The sequence below is a fragment of the Tupaia chinensis genome, unplaced genomic scaffold (genome assembly GCF_000334495.1).
Source record: "Tupaia chinensis unplaced genomic scaffold, TupChi_1.0 Scaffold000377_5, whole genome shotgun sequence".
NCBI lineage: Eukaryota > Metazoa > Chordata > Mammalia > Scandentia > Tupaiidae > Tupaia > Tupaia belangeri.
Window position 1 is genome coordinate 1886522 of NW_006159879.1, and position 8560 is coordinate 1895081.

The 8560-nt window shown below is 62.3% G+C and overlaps 1 protein-coding gene across 1 annotated transcript in view; it reads left to right on the top strand.

Moving 5' to 3' along the window:
- The window catches only part of MYT1L (myelin transcription factor 1 like), a 406891-nt gene that overhangs the window by 358089 nt on the left and 40242 nt on the right, over positions 1 to 8560 (top strand). The window contains 1 exon segment of the mRNA XM_006153537.1: positions 2192 to 2254. Coding sequence (XP_006153599.1) covers positions 2192 to 2254 — 63 coding nt within the window.

Consider the following 8560-nt stretch of genomic DNA (forward strand, 5'->3'; position numbering starts at 1 on the left):
CCCCCCTGGGGGTGATTTCTCGCTTTCTGTCTCTCTGTCTCTCTCTGTCTTTCTAGCGAGTGCACGTGCCCGATAGCAAAAACCTCTCCCAAAAAAAAAAAAAAAAAAGGCAATAACCTCTAAAAAAAGAAGAAATTTTAAATAAACTTGCAGTACATGCTTATATTAGAAAGAGTTTAAGAATCCTTTTTCTTTTATTGAGCAAAAAGTTAGGTCGAGTGTCTATTATTGGCTGGTAGGAAACATGTATGTTTCTTAATACATTTTTCAAACAAATGTGCATGAAGATTGATTTTAAACAGGGCGATTTTACTGGCCGCGTTTCCTGCCCTGTGTGTGTCCCAGTTGGGCTCACCCCGGGGGCGCCACCTGGAAGTCAGCTAGTCGAGGCCAGTCATGCACGTGGTCTTCGAGTGGGCCCATGTAGCACACGCCGTCCGTGTGACGAGAGGAGGCCCTGGCCCAGGCTGGTTGCTCCCGGTGAGCAGGTGGCATGCGAAGCCCCTCGTCACCAACCGACCCCAAACTGTCTCCTGATCCCCACGGAGTTGGGGGCAGAGGGCAGACTCCAGAGTCCTCACTGGCTGCATCACACAACACAGCACTCGTGGCAGGAGAGCCCAGGGTCCAACCCAAGCTCTAGAGCCATGGCCCTCCTGGGACTGCAGGACACCCAGAAGCGTGGAGACCAAGGTCCGCTACGTCCACACCATGCCACGTAGCACACGTGCTGTAGCAGCCGGCCCTTCCACCCACGGGCCGCTCGGCCTTGAGAGAGCCCGCCGGGCGGGTGATCTGCTGGCGGGCTCGGCACCCCCTTGGCCGCACTCTGAGTGGACTCACTCCCCAGACTGCCACGTGCGGGGTCTGGGTCCTTGGCCAGAATCCGGCTGTATCCGGGTCGTTTCAGTCATGGGGATGTGGCTCACAAAGTCTCTTCATCGCTCTTGTTTTTATTTTAACAGGTTTTTGCATTAAGGCACATGTGCTCACTGGAGTGGGAGAGAAAGGGACAGAGACAGTGAGAGGGGAAGGGAGAAATCACCCGGGGGGATACACCACCGTCCCTTCTCCAGTCTCCTCCTGGGATCGTGGGCACATACGCACATGCATGGCCGGAGTTTCAGGTCACCACGTCCTGGACTGGAACTGAGGTCAGCCACGTGGGAATCCAGAGATGTAACCGCTATGCCGTCTGCTGGCCCCTCGTGGTCGTTATTTTTTTAAGTTAGTTTATTTCTTTTTACCACGAGCATGGGAGAGACAGAGAGACAGGCACACCCAAAAGCGTCTTTGCAGCACGACCCCCGGCAACTGCCCAGGCCACAGGCACACGCCTTCCCAGCACCTTCAGGGAGGTCTCTGCACGCGGCCAACCTCATGGCACCGCCTCACCGGGCACCCCGCTCAGGCCCACTTGTGTGTCTGTTTGCCGTCTTCTGAGTTACAGACGAATGGGAAGAGAGAGGGCTCTCCCTGACCTTCGTCCTTCCTTTCTCGCTCATGCTGGGGCAAGACAATAGGAGCCCCTGCAGAGGGTGTACCTCAGCCCCCTCCGTCCTGAGCAGCTCTGTGGAAGGCAGTCTGAAAACTCCAGAAGAAACCCTCCCCTGCGCACGGCAAGGCCGGAATTAAGCAATGGGGCTGAAGTTGCTGGGCCACACGGCCTCCTGAGCATGGCCACGGCCCTGCCTGCCCGCGGGGTCCGGGGGTGTCTGTGCTCTGGTCCAGTCGGCCAGGAGACTTGCCGGTCAGACCCCACCAAGTGCACGAGGCCTGTCCGAGAGGCCCAGGCTGCGGCCTGCATGGTCCTGGGTCACCGGGCTGGCCAGTGCTGGTTGAGGCAAGGCTGCTGTCTGCACTCACACCACGGCCGCCCGCCTGGAGAGACAGCGAGGCTGGCTGACCTGGGCCTGGCTAAGCTCGCCGTGGTCAGGAGGGGCACACAGTGGGGGGCTCTGGCTCCAAACTGGGCAGAGAGCAGCCCTGACACTGAGCCCACGTGGCTCCTGAAACGCACGGTCCTCCCGAAAGAGCGTGGCGTGGGGAAGGGAGCCGGCGTCATGGTCTGGGGCAGGCAGCCGCTCCCGAGCGTGGGGCCGAGCAGTGCGGAGGTCTGGGTGGGCGGGCCAGCGCTTGCTCAGAGCTTCCGCGTCTGAGGAGTAAGTCCGTGTTCCCACTTTTGGTGCAGGTGCCCCACCCCTGGCTGTGATGGGTCTGGACACATCACCGGCAATTACGCTTCTCATCGAAGGTACGTAGACGCCCTCTGGCCGTCCCCTTGGAGCTGGGCCCAGCTGTGCACAGGGATGTGCTCGCTTCCAGAGCTGGGAGCAGGGGAGGCGGGGGCGGCACCACCTCGTGTGTGAGCAGGCTTCGTCCAGGACCTCAGCTCCCGTGACCCCACTTGATAGACAAGGGGCTCCAGGGGCAGCTCCCACCCCATCAGTAGGTGCTTCTGCCGACAGGGAGCTGCAAAGGAGAAAGCGTGCACCCCACACACGCAGACCAGGACACCGGGGCACGCGAGCCAGCACTCGGGAGTGCACACCGGCTACAGCAGAGGCCGTCAGCCTCGCCCACGCCGGATAGGCGGTCCCCTCCAGGAGGTGGTGGTAAAGGCTCCCATGAGAGCCAGGTGCCTCCAGTGCCTGCCGCGCAGCCGATCCCCAGGGAACCTCTGGTTATTCCAGGCCCCATGTTAGATGGAGAGCCAAACCTTGTCACTATTCAAGGGGAACAAGAAGCAGACACGTGTCAGAATGGGAGCCCACGCCCACAGGAATAGGGCCTGCAGGGAGAGCAGAGTGGGAGCCCACGCCCACAGGAACAGGGCCTGCAGGGAGAGACGGGGCCGACTCCTGGCCAGCCGGGACGGGGGGGACCGAGAGTCCGCAGGAGAGCTGGGAGCAGGGGGTCCCAGGCAGGGGCTCTCGCCGAACCTCCTGAGCAGGACCCCCGCTCAGACCAGATCTGCTAGGACAGAGGCCAGCCCGAGGTCACCCTGGCCATCCAGCAAAGGCACGTGCTCCAGCCCAGGATCCAGCCCAGGGGCCACCCGAGGCGAACACACTGCGTCTAATAGTGTGTACAGCACGCTCTTTCGACCGCCAGCCAAGGTGAGCGCGAGGCCACCGGGAACTCAGAGCAGCAGGACACCGCCCGCCATGAGGGGCCGCCCGGCCGACACAGACGCACCGCTGCAGGGAGGGAGGGCACTCCACACCACTCCGGCACGTGCGAGGTGGATTTGCATGCAGAAGGTGGCTGGAAACCCATGCGCAGTTGTTCATCAGGAGCACTTTTTAGAAAACCCCACTACGGCCTTTCTCTCTGAACTCTGGATGGAGGGGGTGGTTCGAACGCTCTCTGCTTTCCACATGGCCACAGGAAGGGAGAAGGGAGGGACAGAGAGTGGCCATCGGACGGTCAGAGCAGGACCTGCAGGTGGCCACGGCCCAGGGCCCAGCAGGCCTCCGTGCAGACCCACACAGCAAGGCCCAGCCTGACTGGGTGGACCCTGGGTTGACCCCGGAGGCCAGAGGGCACCCACCTGCTGGCCCAGGCTGGGTCGGGCAGAGAACGCACATGGAGTCTAGTGCGTTTCCCACTGCGAGAAATTTGGTCCTGGGCTCCCCACGGCTGCGAGGAGCTCTGTGGGAACTGTGCAGGTGGAAACTCGGAGACTGGAGCCCAGGGAGCTGGGGCTGCAGCCGGGGTCGCACCCTCGCCTCTGCCCACCAGGGACAGGAGCACTCTTGACACCCAAGGTGCCTGCGGAACCTACAAGGTGCTCCCCAGGGGCCAGTACTTGTTCGGTCCAGGAGCCTCCCCACAGCCTGGCCCCACGGTGGCAGCTGGACGCCATACTGGGCAGGAGGGCGGCCCACTCCCGAGGGCTCGGAGGGGCCGGCTGGCCCGAAAGGGGCGAGTGCGCAACTCAGTGGAGCAGGGAGAGGCGTGCACGGGTCCATGTTGGGTTTGTCCTAAGGAAGGAAGGCCCAGCTCCGCGGCCCGGCCGGCGTTCTGTAACAGCTCACAACCGGAAGTGAGCAGCACCCGGCCGCTGCTGCCGCTGCCGCTGCCCAGACATCTGCTTTCCACCCACTCGTTCTGGGGGGGAGCATTTGTCATCATGTACATTTAGCGACAGTTACGTTTGAGCATCTTTATTCATTTTTCCTTATAGAATAGGCCCTGCGTTGGAAAGGGATTCAAGTCCTTGGTACTGACTGGGATCCACACGGACCCGGACACAGGTCAGAGCTGAGACACAGACTTCATCCAGGGCGTCGCGGCCACAGGCCAGGGCACCGATGCAGACACGTGATGCGGACATAACCGAAGCTCAGCCTTAAGCTGGGGACAATCCCAGGGCTAGTCAATACCGTTGAAAGTAAGCTGGATTTTATTTAAGGCACATCGGAGAACTACACAGCCCGTCAGCTCCTGCAAGGTGCACCGTGACGTTTACCTGGGCAGCACCTCCCCCCTCCATAGCTGGCAGTGCTGCAGGCGAGCGCTGCACCCAGCCCACGCTCTCCGAGAAGCCCGCAGGCATCAGACACTCAGGGTGAGGAGAGGCGTCGCAGACAGCGCGTGGACGGACACTCCGAGTTCAGGGGCGCACTGAATGCGCTCTGAAGACGCCTTCGTGGGACGCGTTTCCCGGTGCTCAGGGAAGAGGGAGGCCTGGCTCCTGAGGAGCCGCGAGCCCCCGCACGCCCGGACGCCCCTGCTCAGCGTCCGCGAAGGCCCAGCTACACCATTCTCTGCGGCTACCAGGGCCACCTCTGCTCTGAGACTCGCACAAGGCAGGCTGGCTGGGGGGCTCTCAGCAGGTCCTCAGGCCGTTTTCCCCACCAGGCTCTTCCCTCACCCCTTTATTTACATTTTGGAGATTTTTGCCGTCGGACACGCGCACTCACCAGAGAGACAGAAAGCAAGGAGTCACCCCCAGGGGGCGGCCACGCCACACACCCTCCTCTCCATTCTCTCTGGCTCTTGGGCTACATGGGAGCCAGTGACCTAACCATCACGCCATCTGCTGGTCCCCCGTCCCCGTCCCCGTCCTCGTAAGAGGAGACACAGAGGAAGACTCAGGCTCTTAGCCACTGCCCCGAGCTGGTACGGAAGGCGAGTCCGCGTTTTCCCTGAGCGGTGAAGCGATGGCACTCGGGCACCTGCAGTGCCCCCATGGTCTCACAGAGCAGTGCCCCTCATAGGCCCCAGACAGAGTCCACCGAAGAGCAAGTTCAGGGGCCAGCAGGGGCATGGTGGTTAAGGCGCTGGACTCCCACAGGCCCATCACTGAGTCCCAGACCCGGCAGCTTATACTCACTCCGGGCATGTGTGCGTGCGTGCCCAAGGTCCCGAGAGGAGAATGGAAGAGAAGGGACTGTGGCGTGGCCACCCCCCAGGGGTGATTTATCGCCTTCTGTCTGTCTCTCCAGCGAGCACTCGCACACACCCTATGGGAAAAATCTCTTGGAGTAAAAAGAGAGGTAAACCTGAGGCTTCCCCACGCCGAGCGCCGCGTGACCAGCTGCACCGTGCTCTCGCCATCCTGCAAGTTTTTGCCCGCGCTCCCCAGGACATGCCACTGTGTACTTCCAGAGGGACATGCACACTCTGAGCCCATGGGGTGACGGACAGGCCTGGCCCGGTGGTCTCACTGTTCTGGGGAGTCCGAGAGAGGCAGCAAAGGCCCTCCCTAAGGTGACATGGAGGAACCTTGTCCTAGCCAGGACAGCGGAGGAACAGGCAGGTGACGCCCACAGCCAAGGAGAAGCCTCTGAGGCCCAGCCTGGCCACAGCGTCCTCCCAGGAACCAGCCCGAGCCTACCGGGGCCACCCAGCTGGGTCCCATGGAACCTGAAGCCCACAACCCAGCCCAGCACCTGCTCTGGGCCGGGTCAGGGGCCCTGGCTCCAGGTGGAGGCCCTGCTGGCACAACTCTGGCTCCGGTCTAGGAGGCGCGAGGCTCACACCCTTGACCATGAGTCTGCAAGGACCCAAGTTCTGGGCCCCCTGAGCTTCTGCCCATGCACCCTTGCTCCTAGCAGCGTCTCCAAGGCTCCAACCCTGACCTCTCCGGCACCCGGAGCCATGGGTGTGCTGAAGGGCCACCCACACAGACGCTTCACACACAGCTGGAGACGCAGCCGACCGGGCACACTTCTGTCGGGAAGTGCACGCCTCACCCAGCACGCTAGAACTGGGGAAATTAGGGCAACGCTCCCTGAACACATGACTGTTGCCGTGCCCAAGACGAGAGCTAGGGTGTGCCCAGTTTTAAGGAGCAGATGTGGACACGGGAGCAGGCGGGCTCCACCGTGCTCCAGGGCGGCCTGGGAGGCAGCGACACCAATGTCCCTGGGGGCCTTACAGAGGGTGTGGACGCGGGAAGTGCTGCGAGGCCGAGAAGGAAAGCGAGGAATCGCCCCCAGGGGTGGCTGCACACAGGAAAAGGGCCAGGGCTCCCCACAAGTCGTCAGCCACGGCAGAGGCTTGCTGGACGGGGGCCTCTGCTCTGCGTGGAGACGGTGACTGTGGACCTGGCAGTCTGTTCAGGCCCCACTGGGGCCTGGGACCAGGCCACAGGGGAGACCTGCAGGGCCTGAGCCCCAGGCTGGCTGCACCCACCATGCTCGGTCTGGGAAGGGTGAGACCGGCCCCGGGCACCGTAGCCCCCAGCCCTCCGCTGTCTTGGTTGTTCAGCAAGTGCCTCAGTGTCACCGCTCTGGGCAGCACCGGGCTCACCTGGGCACATGATTAGACATACGATGTTACCCACACACGCTCTGCTGGGCACACGGGTTACCCGCACACACTTGACTGGACACACGGGGTTACCTGCACACACATGTCCGGGCACACAGGTTGCCCACGCACTCATGTCTGGGCACACAGGCTGCCCGTAGAGCTGTGGGCAAGGAGAAGGAAGATGAGGCAGCACCCTGCTCCTGCAGTGTGGTTCTCGGGTGGCAGTGCAGGCCAAGGTCGGGTGCCATGTCAGAGCTGAGGTGGAGCACACGGAGGCGGTTGCGGGCACAGGGCATGTCCCTGGGGCAGAGAGGCAAGGTCAGGCCGAGAGGAGCCTGGGAGCCACGGAGGCCCGGGCGGCACCTGGACAGTGAAGGCCTGGAGCTGTGTGAGGACCCAGCTCGCCCTGGGACAAGCCCAGCCAGGCCTCCTGCCCACAGGTGACCACGTCACGGAGTGCGAGACGTGAGGGCGTGGGGCACAGGCCCAGAGTGAGGCGCGTAGGTGCAGGACACCAGCTCCTGGCCAGGCAAGGGGACAGAGCTTGTGCCGCTCACCAGCAGAGCTCGCAGGGCGCAGCTGGGCCCCGGCCATGAGGCGGACCGTGGGTTCCATCTGGTGGAGTAGAAGGGCCTTTGGATAGGCAGGCGTGCTCAGGAGGGGTTGCAGTGCCTTCTGGCTCTCGGGGCAGGGCTGGAAGCACCACCAGGTAGCTCAGGGGGAGCAGAGGGCTGCAGGACCCTGACGACGTGAGGTCCGAAGAGGGGAGGACACAGCAGCAGAGGAGGCAAGGGGCGCTGGGCCGTCATGGAGCTACAGGGAGAGTGGGGCCCCCAGACTCCCTCCTGTAGGGGCAGAGCCTGGGCCGCAGCAGGAGGCCCCTGGGCCAGGCTCATCGGTCCACCCTGTCCTTGTCACTCCACTCTCCTGTAAGGAAGGAGACCCGCCTGGGAGCCTGCGGCACACCCCCAGCCAGCCCTGCCAGGACCCACTGGGCCCGCCGTCGCCCACCTCGCCCACCCTCACCTCTGCCTGGCCAGCACTCCACCACCACACACTCAGACATCGGCCCTGGAGGGGCGGGAGGGCCACCTTTGGGAGGGTCTCGGAGAACAGGAGCCAGGAGGGGGAGGTGGCTCTCTCCCTTCCCTAGAGCTCAGAGCCTGTCCGGTCACTTCCTGTGACCCCGCGGTGTCTCAGTAAGCTGCGAGGTTTCTGCATCCTGCCTAATATCTGGCTCTTCAATTCTTTGCGAAAATTCTGGTTTATTCCATTCACCTTCTCTGTCTCCTCAGGGACTGGGGCCACGACCCGGAGATTCCCTGTGGACACCGAGGCTCGCGAAGGGCACAGTCCCTCGTGTGAAGGCACGGCGCTTGCAAACGGCCTAGCCCACCTTTTCATGCCCTTAAAGCCACCTCTGGTCACTCCCCAAAGCAACAAAACTGTAAATAGTGGGACCAGCAGATGGCATAATGGTTTTGTTGCGGGACTCCCACGTGGCCAGCTGTGGTTCAAGTCCCAGACCCGGTGGTTTGAAACTCACACCAGGCGCGTGAGCGAGCGTGCCCAAGATCCTGGGAGAATGAAGGAGAAGGGATTATAGGGTGGCCATCCTCCCTGAGGGGTGATTTCCCACTTTTCGTCTCTGTCTCTCCGGCAAGCACACGTGCCATCTAGCAAAAGCCTCTCTATAAAAGAATAAAATAACCATACATAGCCGAAGCCCCGGAGCCCACAGGTGTGGAGGCTGGCTACAGTCACGCACGCACATGTGTTTCTGTTTCAGCCTCAA